Source organism: Protopterus annectens, chromosome 7.part0 (assembly GCF_019279795.1).
Source record: "Protopterus annectens isolate FY-2018-M chromosome 7.part0, PAN1.0, whole genome shotgun sequence".
In the NCBI taxonomy this organism is placed as follows: Eukaryota; Metazoa; Chordata; order Ceratodontiformes; family Protopteridae; genus Protopterus; species Protopterus annectens.
Genome location: NC_056739.1, coordinates 37,690,453 through 37,708,791, shown reverse-complemented (window position 1 = coordinate 37,708,791; position 18,339 = coordinate 37,690,453). Strand labels below are relative to the sequence as shown.

Below are 18,339 nucleotides of genomic sequence, written 5' to 3'. Positions count from 1 at the left end.
GGGACTTTTGCCCCCGGACTCGGCTCCGACTTCCGCTCCTTCGGGGGGTACCGTGTCTACGGTTCCCTCCTCTCCGGCTCCCCCTCCTCCTCCTGGGACTCAACCTCCCTGTAGTGGTTCGGAGGAGAGGGAAGCTAGAAAGAAGGACCGGAGGGAGAAGCACCATAAGCGGTGGGCCGAGACCTCTGTTTCGGCCCCGCCTGCCAAGCGGGCTTCTCCTCCGGCCTCCTTGTCTGCTGGTTCTCCCCCTCCTCGGCTCCGGTCACCCGTGTGCTTTTCACCGGGACCTGAGGAGGAGGAGACCCGATCTCCGTCGAGGCTATCCAGGAGGCACTCAAGGCCTACCTCGGTAGCCTCGTCGAGATCGACTTGTAGTTTATCGGACGCTGATCTGGACCGGATGATGAGAAGGTTCATCCAGGCCCAGATGCAGATGGGAGTGCTCTTGCCCCCCCCCCCCCTCTGGGGGGGAGCTCGACCCCTTTCTTTAAACCTATAGCTCCTTCTCCGACCCGCTACCCGGGTTCGAGCAGTTGGAGCCGAACAGCTTCGGAGCCGGGGGTGGGTCGGCGCCGATAGTACTCGGTACTTCGGATCCGACCCTGCCCTTGAGTGCTTCGTATCCGACCTCTCGGAGCCTGGATCCGAGCTTCGGATCCAGTGGGATCAGTGCTCCTTCGGCGCCCTCTGTGTCGGAGCGCACTGTCCCCTCGGATCCGAGCGCTTCGGCGCCGATCCACTCCTCGGATCCCAGGGGGAGCAGATTGTCGGATCCTTTGGTCGAGGTCGGCTCCCCCTCGGCTTTTGATGTAGTGGAGAGGGCCCTGTTGAGGGTTTCCGGACCCCCGGCACTTGCTTCGGCTCCGTCCCGTGCTCCATCTGCACTGGGCCAGGCTTCCACCATCCGGCCATTGGGACAGCCCGCTCCTTTGCCCCAAGTTGTTCCTTTGGAACAGGTCACTGTTTGCGAGGAGTCCTCTGACAGCCCCCCGGAGGATGCCCCCCGCAAATATACGTGCAAAAGGAGGCACATAGACACCCCTGAGTCTCTCACAGAAGACACGGACTTGGAGGAAGGGGAAGGCTCCCCAAGATCACCCCCTGAGGATGTCTCATTTGGAGACAACATGGAAATGCTCCGCATAAGGGGGGGGGTGGTGGTCTGCCCCCAAGTCTTCCTCGGACGAGTCCGTGTTCTTGGAGGCATTTGAAGCGGGCCCGTCTACCTCTTGGGTGTCCCCTCCTGCCGACCCCCTGGTGGACCTCATTACCACCAGGGCGTGGAAGGAACCGGACACCGTGGAGCCAATCCCAAAAAGGCCCGACCGTATACTCAGTCCCCCGGCTGACCGTGCCCATTGGAGTAAGGGGCCTCCGGTAGATGCCGTGTTGACGGCGGCTGCCACCAAGAGGGAACTTGCTCAGGAGAGTCCCTCAGTCCATCCCCCGAGCAAGGAGTCTCGGATGATGGACCGCTTGGGGAAGCGGATGTTTAGTTCAGCGACCTTCTCTGTAAGGGCGCTGAACTACCTGGCACATGTGATTAGGATGCAGCGCGATCTTATCAAAGAATACGCTGCATCCCCCCCCCCAGAGTCCATGTCGGAGGAGGACAAAGTGTTGCACTCCACCCGTATGGCCACTCTCAGGTCCGTCACTAATACCTCTATGCGGCTACTGTCCCGTGCTACGGAAGGTGCCGCTAGAGCCGCAGGGGCAGGCCTAGTTACCAGACGTCAGGCCTGGCTCCGTCATTGCGATTTCACGGAGCCCTTCAAGGCGTCATTTGCGAGCCCTTCGATGGTTCTGCCCTCTTTGGCAAAACTGTTCGTGATACCTTGACCCAGAGCGAAAGGGCGGAAGACGCTGTCTGCTGTCGGAATCCGCTTCTCTGTGCCCCAGAGGCCCTATTCTAGGAACCAAAAGGGCCAGAAGAAGATGTGGTTCCGAAGTCGCAGCAATCCCAGCCGCTCGGACAACCAGTCCTTCCGTGGCAGAGGAGGACAGGGAGGACGCCGCCCAGGGGCAGAGGGGCTCCCAGGAACTTTGGGTCCAGAGAACCCTTCTCTGAACGCCCGCAGCAGCCCTGAAGGGTTGCCCGGCTGCTCCACTCTGGAGGCAGTCGGGGGACGTTTTTCGGAGCACCTAGCGGCATGGGAGTCCATAACATCAGACCGCCGGGTCCTCCAAATCATATCCAGAGGATACCGTATCCCATTTCGTCACATGCCAAAATTGAAGTCCCTCCCCGACGTTCCACCCGGTCAGTGGGAGGCCGCTTTGGCAGAAATTGGCCATCTGCTAAAGAAAAGAGCCATCCAGCCCGCCCCCCCAGACCAGATCGGATCAGGGTTCTACTCCAGGTTCTTTTTAGTGCCAAAAAAGACGGGGGATCTAAGACCAATTTTAGACCTTTCACTCTTGAACCTGGCAGTTCCCAAAGAGAAATTCCGAATGGTTTCGTTGCAGTCTATTCTCCCCCTTCTGGGAGAAAATCACTGGATGTGCTCCATAGACCTCAAGGATGCGTACTACCATATACTAATGGACAGGCGCTCCAGGAGGTTTCTCCACTTCCGGCTGGGAGCCAGTCACTACCAATTCCGGGTCCTTCCCTTTGGTCTCACCACAGCTCCCAGGGTGTTCACCAAAGTATTAGCAGTGGTAGCGGCCCACCTGAGGCTTCAGGGGGTGCAGGTCTTTCCTTACCTGGACGACTGGCTTCTCACCGCCCCAACAAGGCATCTACTATTACTGGCGCGAGACTCCTTTCTCCATCTTGCTCCCCGTCTGGGCATCACAATAAATACAGAAAAATCCAACCTAGCACCCACGCAGTTCATAGATTTTATAGGTGCCAGGTTAGACACGAGGCGATTAAGAGCCTTCCTCACTGCGGACAGAATCCAGAATCTGCAGCTCCAGGTGCGGGCCATTCTCCACTCCAGCTCAGTTCCGGCGGAGTTGGTCCTGAGGGCCCTAGGGTCCATGGCAGCAGCGATAGCGCTTCTCCCTCTCGCCAGGTTCAATATGCGCATCCTTCAATGGACACTCCTAGTTCAGTGGTCGTATCTTGCTGTTTTTATGCATCATCCCGTTGCGATCAGCAAGGCTTGCAAGCGGTCCCTCCTGTGGTGGCTACACTCTCCAGATCTCCACGGAGGCCACCCCTTTTGTGCTTCTCCCCCTCTCGCCACGGTGACCACGGACGCCTCCCGCCTCGGGTGGGGGGGGCATTTTGCAGGCCGGACGGTCCAAGGCACGTGGAACAATTCAGAGACCTTACTGCATATCAACGTTCTAGAGATGAGAGCAGTGCTCTTAGCATTGCTAGCACTTCAGGCCTTTCTTCCCTTGGGAACAGTTGCGATTCAATCGGACAACATGTCTGTCGTCTGGTATCTCAACAAGCAAGGAGGAACCAGGTCTTACCCTCTTTGTCGAGAAACCAGAGTGTGGGAATGGGCAATCTCCACCAACCGCTTTCTCATAGCAACGCATATTCCGGGTCGGTCCAACATCCTTGCGGACAAACTGTCGCACCATTCTCACCCCTTACGAGTGGTCTCTCAGTACTCAGGTAGCGGAACGCATCTTCGCACGGTGGGGAACTCCTTGTTGCGATCTTTTTGCGTCTCCCTCAAACACCAAGTGCAACAGTTTTTTCGCTCTAATACCTCCTCCCGGAGATACCCCAAGAGACGCTCTGGTGCATGCTTGGCCACCCGGTCTTCTTTATGCTTACCCCCCCCCCCTTGCCTCTGATGCTCCAAGTTCTTCAGAAAGCCTCTCGGTTGGGGTGCAGAATGATTCTCATTGCCCCATTTTGGCCTCGACAGATCTGGTTCCCTTTCCTAAGGTCTCACTCAGTGAATCCTCCTTGGATTCTAGATCCCATTCCAGATCTGATATCTCATCCATCCCACTTATCAACCCCGAATCTGGACAACCTGAAGCTGACCGCTTGGCTGCTCCAGTTCCACTCCTGATCAGGACTCCCGGTATTTCGTCCCCAGTTAAGGCCATCCTGGTGGCGGCTCATAAACCATCCACCAGGAAAGTTTACCGCAGCAAGTGGAAACGGTTCTCCTTGTGGGTGGAGCGGCACGGTCTAAACCCCTTCACAGATGTTCTTCGTCTTCCATTGCTGCAGTCCTGACTATTGGGTATAGTCCGCGTCCCAGTCGGCCCGAATACCAGAGTATAAGGCTGACGTCGGTCATGGCGCCTTAGACTGACGTCAGTACGTCAGGGTACTAATGCGCATGACCGACGCCATTTCCTCAGTCTTTTTTGCTGCATGGTCCGATGCAGAAGCAATTTTGCGAGTGCAGGTTGGCGTTCTGAGATTTTCCGAAACCGGAGTTTCAGACCGAAACAGAGTTGGCTAAGTAACCCGTTGGAACGTTTTGGTTTTTCTTGCCTCAGTATTTAACCGGATGTCAGAGAAAGTGAATAACTGTATTTCTTGTGGGAAGCAGATACCGCATAGGGATTATCATACATTGTGTATACCTTGTTTAGGGCCTGAGCACGACATTGTTGGTTGCCGCTCTTGTGCTAGATTTAACAAGCGCACTATTAAGAGGAGGCTAGATTGTGCTAGGTTAGTGTTTGGGAAGCGTTGCAATTATAATATGCTGTCGGATGCTCCGACGCCCGCTTCATCCAAGAAGCGCAAGGACAAAACAGTGAAGCCTAGGGGTGAGGAACCGGCAGTCCCGGACGTCGGTTCTTTAGAAGGCTCAGGGGAGCCAGAGGTTTTGCCAGGAGTCTCTATGGAGTCTCAGGCAGATACTTTACTGTTACAGGATGTGCCCTCTCAGGAGGTAGGCCAGGCTGAGGGGGCTTCTCAGGTAACTGTTCTTCCCTCTCTTCCCAAGGTAGTTAGGGCCTCTCCTTCTGTTGCCAAAGCTTCTTTTAGAGGTAGGCCAAGTTCAGCTTCTGTGGGGGCTTCTCCTAGCATTTCGGGCTCTGTGCCTAAGAAACATATGCTTAAAATGGCAGAAGATTTGATTACTCTGATTAGAGGTTCTATGCCCCCGCCTGATAAGAGGCCTAGGGTGGAACAGGAGTTTGATAGTTTTGAACAGTGTTCACAGGCTTCAGAGTCTTCTGTTGAAGACTTACAAGAGTTTCTTACTTATTCTGATTCTGATGTGGATGATTCCACTCCTACAGCTTCTCCTCCTGAGGATTTTTCATTTTCAGAGACTCTTCACTCCATGAGGGAGCACTTTAAATGGGAAGGCCAGGATTACTCTGATTCCAGGAAAAGGCTTAGGGAATTCTTGTTTTTACCCCAGCATAGGCCCTTAGCTATTCCTCCTGTGTTGAATGTGGTGGAGGATGTTTTTGCAGAGGCTTCCCTGAACCCTGACTCCTTGCCTCCTGCTGCTGTTAAGCCTGCTAGGTATTATAGGGTGCCCAAGCTCATAAGTATTTGTTTAAGAGTCCTAGGCGGACCCAGAAACTGTTTCTCAGGGGCCTAAAGGTGTTAAAGCTTCTGTGGTTAAAAATCCTGTACCCTCTGATAAAGAGGCACGGGCTTTGGATAGGTGGGGTAAGAAAGTATATACTTCTTCCACTCTAGCCATGAGGGCGTTGAATTGTCAGTTTCATATGCTGAAATATCAGAATTATCTCCTTTCACAATTGAAATCTAAGGTGGATGCTTTGGCGGAAGGTATTGAGTGTAAAGAATTGCTGGATTTGGTTCATGTGTCTGAACAAGTGGGTAAGCATTCTTTGCAGTGTGGTTTTGATGCTGTTCAGGCCTCCTCGAGGGTGGCTGCTACTAGTTCTGTTCTTCGCAGACATGCCTGGTTGAAGGATCAGAATTTAGCTGAGCATGTTAAGACCAGGATTTTGGATGCTCCTTTACAGTCTGATGTGTTGTTTGGACCGCCTGTGGAAGCAGTTTTAAAGAAAATGGAGGACAAAGCTAAGTCTATGCAGACTGTTAAAGATTTTTTACAGGTGCAGCCTCCGAAGTTTAGTAGAAATTGGCCTGCTAAGGGGTGGATATATCCTGCTTATGGTTCCCAGTCTAGGGGTAGGTCTAGACGTGGTAGGGGCAGGGCTCAAGGTTCGTTTAGGCCTAGATCAGAGAGTTCACCTGCTCAGACTTCTGGTGAGGGCAGGGGTCAGTCCTTTCGTAAGCAGACCCAATGACCTGCCTTTTCAGCTGCCAGTGGATTCTCGTCTGGCAGCTCCTTTGGGAGGAAGACTGTCTCTTTTCAAAGAAAATTGGGATTTAATCACTCAAGACAGATGGGTGCTGGATATCATTCATCACGGTTACAGATTTTATTTCCACACAATGCCCCCTTCCAAAGGCATGCCAGATGTTCCTCCTCCACAAAGAAAAGAGGCTCACAAGCAAGTTTCTCAGTTACTCCAGATAGGGGCCATTCAGCCAGTCCCTGTATCAGAAAGGGGCTTGGATTTTATTCTCGCCTGTTCCTAGTACCAAAGAAGGGGAACACGTGGAGACCAATTTTGGATTTATCTATCCTCAACACTTATCTGGACATTCCCAAGTTCAAGATGTTGACGTTACAACAACTGTTACCTCTGCTGGGCAAAGATCACTGGATGGTAACTTTAGATCTCAAGGAGGCTTACCTTCATGTGCCTATAAGGCTAGGTTGCAGAAAGTATCTGCGGTTTCGAACTGGAGATTTTCATTATCAGTTCTCTGCATTGCCCTTTGGCTTATCTACTGCGCCCAGAGTATTCACAAAGGTTCTGGCTCCAGTGATAGCTTACTTCAGGCTTCAAGGCATTCAAATCTATCCTTACTTGGACGACTGCCTGATTCTGGCTCAAGAAAAGGAAGACCTTCTACAGCATCTGGAATATGTCATAGCAGTGCTAAGATGCCTGGGGTATTCTGTGAACGAAATAAAGTCCAGTCTAGTACCCTCTCAAGACATGTGCTTTCTGGGTGTGAGACTGAATACAGCAGCCCAGATGGCCTTTTTAACCCCGGACAAACAAAAGAGTCTGTCACTTTACTTCCATCAACTATCTCATCAGTCCGTGCTGACTGCAAGGACAGTCCTTCAAGCATTAGGGTTCATGGCATCTTGTATTCTGGTGCTTCCCAATGCCAAACTGCATATGAGGAAGCTGCAATGGTATCTCAAAATGTATGGACACAGCACTGCCAGGATTTGGACACTGTCATTCAAATAATACCTTGCCTTCAAAAGGAATTCTTGTGGTGGGCTCAGGAATGTCACCTAAACAAGGGACTCTCTGTGACCCGGCCAGAGGCGAGTCAGATTTTAACGACAGATGCCTCGGACACTGCTTGGGGAGCTCATCTAAATGGAAAGTGGATACAAGACAAGTGGCCTGCCAGACTACAGCATCTACATATCAACATGAAGGAGATGTTAGCAGTCCAGTTTGCATTGATGGCTTTCAAGGAGTTACTTCTTCCAGGGCAGGTGTTGATTCTAACAGACAACACAACTGTCATGTGGTACATCAACAAGCAAGGGGGAACACATTCTTATCCTCTATGCAGGCAAGCAATGATTTTATGGGAGACTGCGTTAAGCCTGCAACTAACTCTTCAGGCAAGGTTTCTGCCAGGAGCACAGAACTCCCTAGCAGATGTGTTAAGCAGACAAATCATGGATCCCCACGAGTGGAAACTGGATCTTCATGTATTTCAGAAATTGACAGTGTCATGGGGAACTCCAGACATAGATCTGTTCGCTTCTCCACTAAACCACCAGCTGCCAAAGTATTGCACAAAGGGGTTTCATCACACAGCTTGGAAAGTGGATGCTCTGTCTTTCAGTTGGAAAAACCTTCATGTCTATGCCTTTCCACCTCTGCCTCTTCTTCCAAAGGTATTATTAAAGGTCAGACAAGACAGGCCAAGGATGATTTTGATAGCTCCAGATTGGCCTCGGCAACACTGGTATCCACTACTACGGAGTCTGGTAAGGAAGCCTCCATGGCCTTTACCTCTGATTCCTCATCTGTTATCTCAGAAGGATGGTCATCTGCTCAATGTCAAGCTTCATTCTCTTCATCTAACAGCCTGGCATATTCTCTCTTGAAGCACAGCAGGTCTCAACTTCCTCAGCAAGTTTTAAATGTGATTATGGAAGCTAGAAGACCTAGTACAAGGAAGGTGTGCAGACAAATGGAAGAGATTTTTATTTTGGAGTACAGCAAAGAATTTGGAGATTTCTGAGCCTAATTTGAGTGTGGCTCTTCAATATCTTACTGAGTTATTGGACAAAGGTTTGTCCTTCTCTTCCATTAAGATTCATGCTGCAGCAATTTCAGCTCACTATGATTGTGACCCACCTTTGTTTTCGCATCCTTTGTTCAAGCAGTTTCTTAGAGGGGCAAAGAATATAAGACCCCCAATGAGCTCCTACTCCTGCTTGGGATCTCAATTTTGTGTTGGAAAAACTTACTCTACAACCTTTTGAGCCTGCGGCTACTGCTGAGTTGAAATACTTGTCATGGAAGACTGCTTTTCTGTTGGCCATTACTTCTGCAAGAAGGGTGTCTGAGTTGCAGGCCCTTATGGCAGTAGAGCCTTTTTGATTTTCCATAAGGATAGGGTATCATTACGCACTAATCCTTCCTTTATGCCTAAGGTGGTTTCTAGTGTGGCTTTAAACCAAACTATTCATTTGCCTACTTTTATGCAGATCCCCAAAATAAAGGGGAAAAGATTTTGCACACTTTAGATGTACACAGGCAATTGAGATATTATTTAAGCAGGACTAAGGATTTTAGGCAGTCTCAGCAGTTGTTTGTTTCTTTTGCCTTGAGTTCACAGGGCAAGCCTGTGTCAAAACAAACTATTTCCGGTGGATTGGCTTTTGCATTGCATTTTGTTATTCCCATCATGGCAAGGAGATTCCAGCTGGGATTAGGCCTCATTCCACTAGGGCTACTGCCACTTCAACAGCATTTCTAAGGGGTGGCAACTAAGGATATTTTGGAAGCAGCTACTTGGAGTTCAGTGCATACTTTCTCTAAGCATTATCATCTTCCTATCTACTCTAAGTCTAGGGCTGGTTTTGCCACTGCTGTTTTGCAAGGCATGTTATCAGCTCCTACTTCCTTATAATTTGCCAGCCTCCCTTTCCTCTGCTTTGGGATTCTACCCAATAGTCAGGACTGCAGCAATGGAAGACGAAGAACATAGTACAGTTTTGTACCTACCATAAATGTAGATGTTCGAGGATTCCATTGCTGCAGTCCAATTTACCCTCCCTCCTTCCCTCTGTGTTTAGGGGTGGTTGTGTAGGTGAGTTTACATGCTTATATTTTTGTATATATTGTTGTATATATTGTACATGTTTTTTGGTGCAGGTTTTTTGGGACTTGTCTTTTTGGGTCTTCTGACATCTGGGGCAAGAAAAGACTGAGGAAATGGCGTCGGTCATGCGCATTAGTACCCTGACGTACTGACGTCAGTCTAAGGCGCCATGACCGACGTCAGCCTTATACTCTGGTATTCGGGCCGACTGGGACGCGGACTATACCCAATAGTCAGGACTGCAGCAATGGAATCCTCGAACATCTACATTTATGGTAGGTACAAAACTGTACTTTCCCCTTCCTCTGGTGCTTGACTTCTTAACCACCCTTTTTAATGATGGTGCCAGCAGTTCCACGGTCAAAGTACAACTTGCGGCAATTTCTCATTATCATATTGGTCACGACTCCAGTCCACTGATGCCTGCCAAATTGTGTAAGATTTTCCTAAAAGGTACTTTTCTTCTCAGGCCCCCTGTAAAGCAAGTGGTTCCTCCTTGGGACCTTTCTTTGGTCCTCCAGGCCTTGACCGCTCCCCCCTTCGAACCGGCGGCGACGGTAGATCTGAAATTTTTATCTTTCAAGACGGCCTTTTTAGTAGCCATTACTTCGGCCAAGAGAGTCTCAGAACTTCAAGCCTTATCAGCCAAGCCTCCTTACTTGGTCTTTCATCCGGACCGTGTATACCTCAGGACCAACCCGTCCTTTCTTCCTAAGGTAGCTTCTGAAGCAAATATTAATCAATCCATTAACCTCCCTGTTTTCTTTCCTAAATATCAAAACAAGGGTGAATACAAGCTTCATTCCTTAGATGTTCACAGGCAACTTAGATTTTATCTAAACAGGACTGCTGGTCATAGGCAATCCGACCAGTTGTTTATTTCCTTTGCTAAATTTAATTTGGGCAAGCCAATTTCTAAAGTCTCATTATCTCGCTGGATTTCACAATGCATCTTATTGGCTTATCAAGCTTCTGGAAGGCCCGCACCGAGGAGTACATGCCCATTCAACCCGGTCAGTCTCTACCTCGGCCTTTAAGGCTAGGATACCTCTGGATGATATTTGTTCAGCAGCCACTTGGGCTTCATCTCATACCTTTATTTCCCACTACAAGTTGGATATTACATCTAGGGTAGAGCATCCTTTGGCTCGCGTGCTCGAATATCCTTCCATGATGGCCGCCCAAGATTCAGGTAGCTGGGGACTCTGTCCCACAGGTTGCAGACAAATGAATCTCCTACTTCAGATTTAGAAGTTATGTACTCACCATAACGTTCCATCTGAGTAGGTGTATTCATTTGTCTGCAACCATCCCGCCCTCCTTATCCCCCTGGCCTTTTCAGTTTCCTGCATATTATGTGTTACCCTTTTCAGGGTGTTCATGCTGTTGGCAAACTCGATCTGAGGTCATGTAGGGAGAGCAGGGCATTATGGGTGAGGGGAGGAGCTGAGAGCTCGGATCCATAGCTGGAAAACCATGCCGGTTCGGATCCGATATCGGATCCATAACCCACAGGTTGCAGACAAATGAATACACCTACTCAGATGGAACGTTATGGTGAGTACATAACTTCTAATAATTTGTTGTTGGAATCGCTTAGCTGTTCTGTATATTCATATCGACTATTTCATGCAAGGGAAGTTTGGTAGGAATTATGTAACATTAACTTTAATAAGTAAATGTACTTAACGGTAATAAAACACGGGCAGAGTTAACTACACAACTGTGCGCCACCTTTAAAAAAAATCGCCCATCCTGTAACATGGATTCTCCTCCTTCCTTCATAGGTGGAATATGTGCATATGTTAAATGCTACAATGTGTGCCACAACACGTGCCATTTGCGCTATCTTGGAGAATTACCAAACTGAGGAAGGCATTATTGTGCCAGAAAAACTAAGAGACTTTATGCCTCCGGGTAAGTACAAAATGCCTCAGCGTAACAGAAACATTAAGCTTGTCTACGTCAAAATTAAAACAAATGTTTTAATATATAAATGTAGATATATAATTTTTTTTTTTTTTTAATAAAACACATGTTCACACATGTTTCGTTTCAATTTATGACCATTGATTAATCCACAACTTTGAGTTGCAGAGGATTCTGGTGGCATGATGCCAGGGTGATCCTATGGGTTAGGCTTGTAAAGGCTCCAGGGTCATTCGCCTAGTACACACCTATGAACCTATGTTTGCAAACAAATGTTAGTTTGGAAGTTTGGCACATTTGTCATGGTAAACAGACTTGATAAAATTGCATACACATTGAGAGTGACATTAATATGTGACGATTCATGCTGAATTTTAATTAACAAGCATATTAAAATATTTTAATAATGTGTTGCTGTAAAATAAAATGATGTACTTAATAGAGAGTTTGTTTACTACAGATGTAAATGCATGTTTGGGAATTATCTTGATTTTTTAAATTGTGGTTAATTCACTCTTTGTACTGTGAGATTCAGAAGTATTTTTGCTTTTTTAAAGATGTGTTTATTGGTTGTTCTATATTACCATAACAGTATTGCAAATCATTGAAAGAATGAATTATTGTAATTGCATTACACGGTACATTGTATTCATCATAACCTTTCTTGTTTCAAAACAATAAAACAATCCAATTATTTACATATTTAATGGTGCTCAAAACCAGTTTTGCAGTAATTATTTTTTTGCTTTTATAATAAAGTACAAAATCTTAAAATGTATTATGATTAAGAAATAATTTACAAAAGAATATATAACTATTCACTTTCATGTTATATTCAGTGTGCGTGGTGTTAGTATGTTTAATAAGGGAGTTGGGAGTGCTCTATCAATGCTTCAGTGTGTGTGTGTGTGTGTGTGTGTGTGTGTGTGGATTCAGTATATTTAAGTAAGAGTTGGGGTGTGCTCTATCAATGCACAGAGTTAGTGTATTTAAGTAAGGTAGTTGGGTGAGGGGTGCTCCATCAATGATTCAGTATGCATGGCATTAGTATATTTAAGTAAGGGAGTTGGGGAGTGCTCTATCAGTGCACGGAGTTAGTGTATTTAAGTAAGGTAGTTGGGTGAGGGGTGCTGCATCAATGCTTCGGTGTACATGGCATTAGTATATTTAAGTAAGGGAGTTGGAGGTGCTCCATCAGTGCTTCAGTGTGTGTGGAGTCAGTATATTTAAGTAAGGGAGTTGGGGAGTGCTCCATCAATGCACGGAGTTGGTGTATTTAAGTAAGGTAGTTGGGTGAGGGGTGCTCCATCAATGCTTCAATGTGCATGGCATTAGTATATTTAAGTAAGGGAGTTGGGGAGTGCTCCATCAATGCTTCAGTGTGCATGGCATTTGTATATTTAAGTAAGGGAGTTGGTGGTGCTCTATCAGTGCTTCATGTGTTTGTGGATTCAATATATTTAAGTAAGGGAGTGCTCCATCAATGCTTCAGTGTGCATGGCATTAGTATATGTAAGTAAGGGAGTTGGGGAGTGCTCCATCAATGCTTCAGTGTGCATGGCATTAGTATATTTAAGTAAGGGAGTTGGTGGTGCTCTATCAGTGCTTCATGTGTTTGTGGATTCAATATATTTAAGTAAGGGAGTGCTCCATCAATGCTTCAGTGTGCATGGCATTAGTATATGTAAGTAAGGGAGTTGGGGAGTGCTCCATCAATGCTTGTGTGCATGGCATTAGTATATTTAAGTAAGGGAGTTGGGGGGTTGCAGGAGTGTTGCTCATTACCAAAAAATGTTGGGAGTATTGGCTGCATGTGAAATGTTAGATGAAATGTAATTCAATTAAATATGTTCTAGATTAAATTTTTGGAAAATTTGTGATTACATAAAAACTAAAAGCACTATATCCACACCCACAGTATATTTAACTACTGAAAATGCAGTGGGCGAACAGCTTTAGACCAAACAAAAAATAATGCAGAGTGGCACCCTATTGAAAAGGACACTCGCATCTAACAGGGAGAAAACAAGTGTTTTTTTGTATGTGGGGGAGAGCCTCATCTTTAGCCACTCCCAATGACTCATGCAACTTACATATACAAACTCCGAGATCACATGACTGTGGCAAAAGACCAAATTTCCAAATCTTGCTGTATCATGCTCTTGTACATACTAACGCAAGTTTCCAAATCCGGCTGTACCATGCTCTCATAGGTTCATACTAGGCTATCTGCCCTAGGGCGTTTATAAGCCTAGCCGAAATGTGTTTGGCTTTCTCCACCCTTATAGTTTAACTTCTAGAGCCTCTTTCCAGTAGTGCCACTGGAGTGATCCCAGGTGCAAACTTACGGTTTCCCATCCACTCATCAAGATTTGTCTTGAAGAGGGCCAGCGAGATGCTTTGTCTTACATGAATTGGGATTTTATTCCAGAGTGTGGAAAGCCTTTGGGATATGAATATATCCCTCCAGCATGTCCTATTTATTGCTGTGCTGAGGTTGAAGTCGGAGAAGCATGTGGCTCTAATGGATTTGTATTTTTTTTAAGGTGGAGCATGTCCATTAATTCTGGGTTGGACATGGCCTTGTAAGTCAGACAGAGGTCGCCTCTGAGCAGGTGGTAAGCAACTGAGTAAAGCTGTAGATGTTCATCGTGTTACCCTGCTGCAGTCATCACATAAGGATTTTCATTCTTATTGTATGCCTTGCCTAGGCCCTGATCACAACTTCACTTCTTGTCGTTTTTGTGCTAGGTTTAATAAGCGTACTATTAAAAGATGATTTGATTTCGCACAACACTATTTTGGTAGAAAATTTAACTATAACATGCCGTCGGAGCTACCGAATACCGGCGTGCACAAAAAGCGCAGGGACAAGGACCGACAGCCCAGGCCTAAGCACGATTCCGAGGCCTCGGTTGATCCGGTCTCCGGTTATCAGTGAGGCTCCAACGCAGCCCCTGACTACCGCAGTTCTGGAACCCGAGACCGCTACGGATATTTTGACGGATTGTACTAGGCCAACGCAGCCTTTTACTTCGGGCCCTTCCGACGATTTACCTTCCAAGGACGTCAGTGCGGTCCCGCAGTCGGCCGGATTTCCCAAGTCTTGGTCCGACGTCGGTTGCTGTCGCCTCATCCCGGACGTCAGTGCGCCAGGGGTACATATACTGCAACCGACGCCATTTTATTCAGTTTTTCTTGCCCCAGATGTCAGGTGCCCCCATAAAGGTGATCCAAATTGGTACAAAATGGTGAGAACACTGTACAAACACAAAATCCCTTCAGCTATAAGCAAATACATCAGTAAGGCATAGCAGAGATTTAGCCAGTAGATCAGAGGGGTTGGAGGGAGGGTAACCTGGACTGCAGCAGGGTGAACACTCGAACATCTACATTTATGGTAGGTACAAAACTGTACTATGTTCATCGTGTTACCCTGCTGCAGTCATCACACTTGGGTTGAGTCCCAAAGCTAAGGTAGGGTGGAGGTGGTATAGAGGGTTAGTGGAGGCAATGAGGCCCTGCAGAACTGCAGTGGCGAAGCCCACCCTGGACTTAGAATAAAGAGGTAAGTGATAGTGTTTGGTGAAGGTGTGTACAGAACTCCAAGTTGCAGCTTCTAAGATTTCCTTGGTAGGAACCCCCCTGAGAAAGGCTGTAGAGGTAGCTGTTGCCCTGGTAGAGTGCGATCTAATGGTAGGGGGAACTGGTTTCCTATGATGGGTATAACAGAACCGTATGCAATGGCCTATCCATTTAGAAATGGTTTGCTTGAATATGGCCCTCCCTTGTGAAGCTGTAGCATAGGATACAAAGAGCTGGTCAGTTTTTCTGAAAGCCTTAGTTTTATCCAAGTAGTAACGAAGCTGCCTGTGAATGTCCAAGGAATGCGCAGGAGTCTCTCACCTTTGTTCTGTGGATTGGGGAAGAAAGTGGGTAGGTGGATGGTTTGATTTAAAGCTACACTGGAAACCACCTTAGGCATAAAGGAAGGATTAGTTTGTAGAGAAACTCTGTCTTGATGAAAAATGAGGAAAGGTTCCACTGCCATAAGTGCCTGTAATTCTGAGACTCTCCTGGCAGAAGTTATTGCCAGGAGCAGGGCAGTCTTCCAAGATAGGAACTGAAGGTCTGCAGAGAAAGCTGGTTCAAAGGGAGGTAGCGTTAGTTTTTCCAGAACAAAGTTGAGGTCTCATATTGGTGTAGGAGCTCTTCTAGGTGGTCTAATGATGTTCTTCATCTCACATTGCTGCAGTCCTTACACTTGGGTAGTCCGCTGTCCTCGGTCGGCCCGAATATCAAAGTATAAGGCTGACGTCGGTCAAGGCGCATTTGACTGACATCAGGACGTCAGGGTACAAATGCGCATGACCGACGTCATATCCTCAGTCTTTTTTGCCGCATGGTCCGATGCAGAAGCAGTATTGCAAGTGCCGGTTGGCGTTCTAAAATTTTTCGTTTTCGGAGTTTCAGACCGAGTCAAAGTTGGCTAAGTACCCCGTTGGGGAATATTTTAGTTTTTTCTTGCCTCAGTGGTTTACCGGATGTCAGAAAAGTGAATAATTGTATTTCTTGTGGGAAACAGATACCGCATAGAGACTATCATACTTTGTGTATTCCTTGTTTAGGGCCTGAGCACGACGTTGTTGGGTGTCGCTCTTGTGCTAGATTTAATAAGCGCACTATAAAGAGGAGATTAGATTGTGCCAGGTTAGTCTTTGGGAAGCGGTGCAATTATAAAATGCCGTCGGATGCTCCGACGCCCGCTTCTTCGAAGAAGCGCAAGGACAAAGCAGTGAAGCCTAGGCTAGAAGAACCGTCCGTACCGGACGCCGGTTCTTGAGAGGCGTCGGTGGAGCCGGTGGTTCCACCGGAGATTTCTTTGGGATCCCAGGGAGAGACCTTGTTATTGCAGGATGTGGCCTCTCAGGAGGCAGGTCAGGGTGATGGGGCTTCTCAGGTTACTATACTCCCCTCCCTGCCTAGGGTGGTTAGGCCCTCTCCTTCTGTTTCCAAGGCTTCTCCCAGAGGCAGGCCAGGTTTAGCTTCAGTTGGTGTCACCCCTAGTTCTTCTGGAACTGTGCCCAAGAAGCATATGCTTAAAATGGCAGAAGATTTGATTACTTTGATTAGGGGTTCTTTGCCCCCTCCTGATAAGAGACCTAGGGTGGAGCCTGAGCTAGGAGTTTTGAGCAGGCTTGGATGTTTCAGAGTCTTCGGCTGAAGACTTGCAGGAGTACTCTCCTTATTCTGATTCTGATGTGGATGATTCTACTCCTCCTGCTTCTCCTCCTGAGGATTTTTCTTTTCAGAAACTCTTCATTCCATGAGGGAGCATTTTAAGTGGGAAGGTCAGGACTTCTCTGATTCCAGGAAAAGGCTTAGGAATTTTTGTTTTACCCCAGCATAGGCCTTTGGCTATACCTCCTGTTTTGGATGTAGTGGAAGATGTTTTACAGAGGCTTCTCTTAATCCTGATTCTTTGCCTCCTGCTCCTGTTAAACCGGATAGGTATTACAGGGTGCCTGAAGTTCATAAGTATCTTTTAAGAGTCCTAGGGCAGACCCAGAAACTGTTAGCCAGGGGCCTAAAGGTGTTAAGGCTTCTGTTGTCAAGAATCCGGTTCCTGCAGATAAAGAAGCCAGGGCCTTGGATAGATGGGGAAAGAAAGTTTATACTTCTTCCACTCTAGCTATGAGGGCTTTGAATTGCCAGTTTCACATGTTAAAATACCAAAACTATCTCCTTTCACAGTTGAAGTCTAAGGTTGATGCTCTGGCGGAAGGTATTGATTGTAAAGAGTTACAAGATTTAGTACATGTTTCTGAACAGGTGGGTAAGCATTCTTTGCAATGTGGTTTTGATGCTGTACAGGCCTCGCCTAGGGTGGCTGCCACTGGGTCAGTTCTTCGCAGGCACGCCTGGCTGAGGGATCAAAATTTATCTGACCATGTTAAAACAAGGATTTTAGATGCTCCTTTACAATCTGATGTGTTGTTTGGTTCTCCTGTTGAGGCAGTTTTAAAGAAAATGGAAGACAAGGCTAAGTCTATGCAGACTGTTAAAGATTTTTTGCAGGTTCAGCCTCCAAAGTTTAGTAGAAATTGGCCTGCTAAAGGGTGGACGTATCCTTCTTATGATTCCCAGTCTAGGGGTAGATCTAGACGTGGTAGGGGCAGAGCTCAGGGCTCTTTCAGGCCTAGAACAGGGAGTTCTCCTGCACAGTCTTCAGGTGAGGGCAGGGGTCAGTCCTTTCGTAAACAGACCCAATGACCTACCTTTTCAGCTGCCAGAGCCTTCTCGGCTGGCAGCACCTTTGGGAGGAAGGTTGGCACTTTTCAAAGAAAATTGGAGTTTAATTACCCAAGACAGATGGGTATTGGATATCATACACCAAGGTTACAGGTTTTATTTCCATACCTTGCCTCCTTTCAGAGGCATGCCAGACGTTCCTCCTCAACAAAGAATAGAGGCTCACAAGCAAATTTCTCTGTTACTTCAACTAGGGGCCATACAGCCGGTCCCTATGCCAGAAGTGGGCCTAGGATTTTATTCTCGCCTGTTCCTAGTACCAAAGAAGGGGAACACGTGGAGACCAATTTTGGATTTATCTATCCTCAACACTTATCTGGACATTCCCAAGTTCAAAATGTTGACGTTACAACAGCTTTTACCTCTGCTGGGCAAAGATCATTGGATGGTAACTTTGGATCTCAAGGAGGCTTACCTTCATGTTCCTATCAGACTAAGTTGCAGGAAGTATCTGCTTTCGAGCTGGGACTTCTCACTATCAGTTCTCTGCATTGCCCTTTGGCTTGTCTACTGCGCCCAGAGTGTTCACGAAAGTTCTGGCTCCAGTGATAGCTTTCTTCAGGCTAAAAGGAATACAGATCTATCCTTATTTGGACGACTGCCTGATTCTGGCTCAAGGAAGGAAGAGCTTCTTCATCATTTGGAATATGTGATAGCAGTGCTAAGATGCCTGGGGTATTCTGTGAACGAAATAAAGTCCAGTCTAGTACCCTCTCAGGACATGTGCTTTCTGGGTGTAAGACTGAATACAGCATCCCAGATGGCCTTTTTAACCCCGGACAAACAAAAGAGTC

The 18,339-nt window shown here is 47.2% G+C and overlaps 1 protein-coding gene across 1 annotated transcript in view; it reads left to right on the top strand.

The window, feature by feature from the left end:
* SARS1 (seryl-tRNA synthetase 1) overlaps nt 1-18,339 on the top strand; it is a 423,834-nt gene that overhangs the window by 326,272 nt on the left and 79,223 nt on the right. The window contains exon 10 of the mRNA XM_044076473.1: nt 11,092-11,221. Coding sequence (XP_043932408.1) covers nt 11,092-11,221 — 130 coding nt within the window. The remainder of the gene's footprint in view (nt 1-11,091; nt 11,222-18,339) is intronic.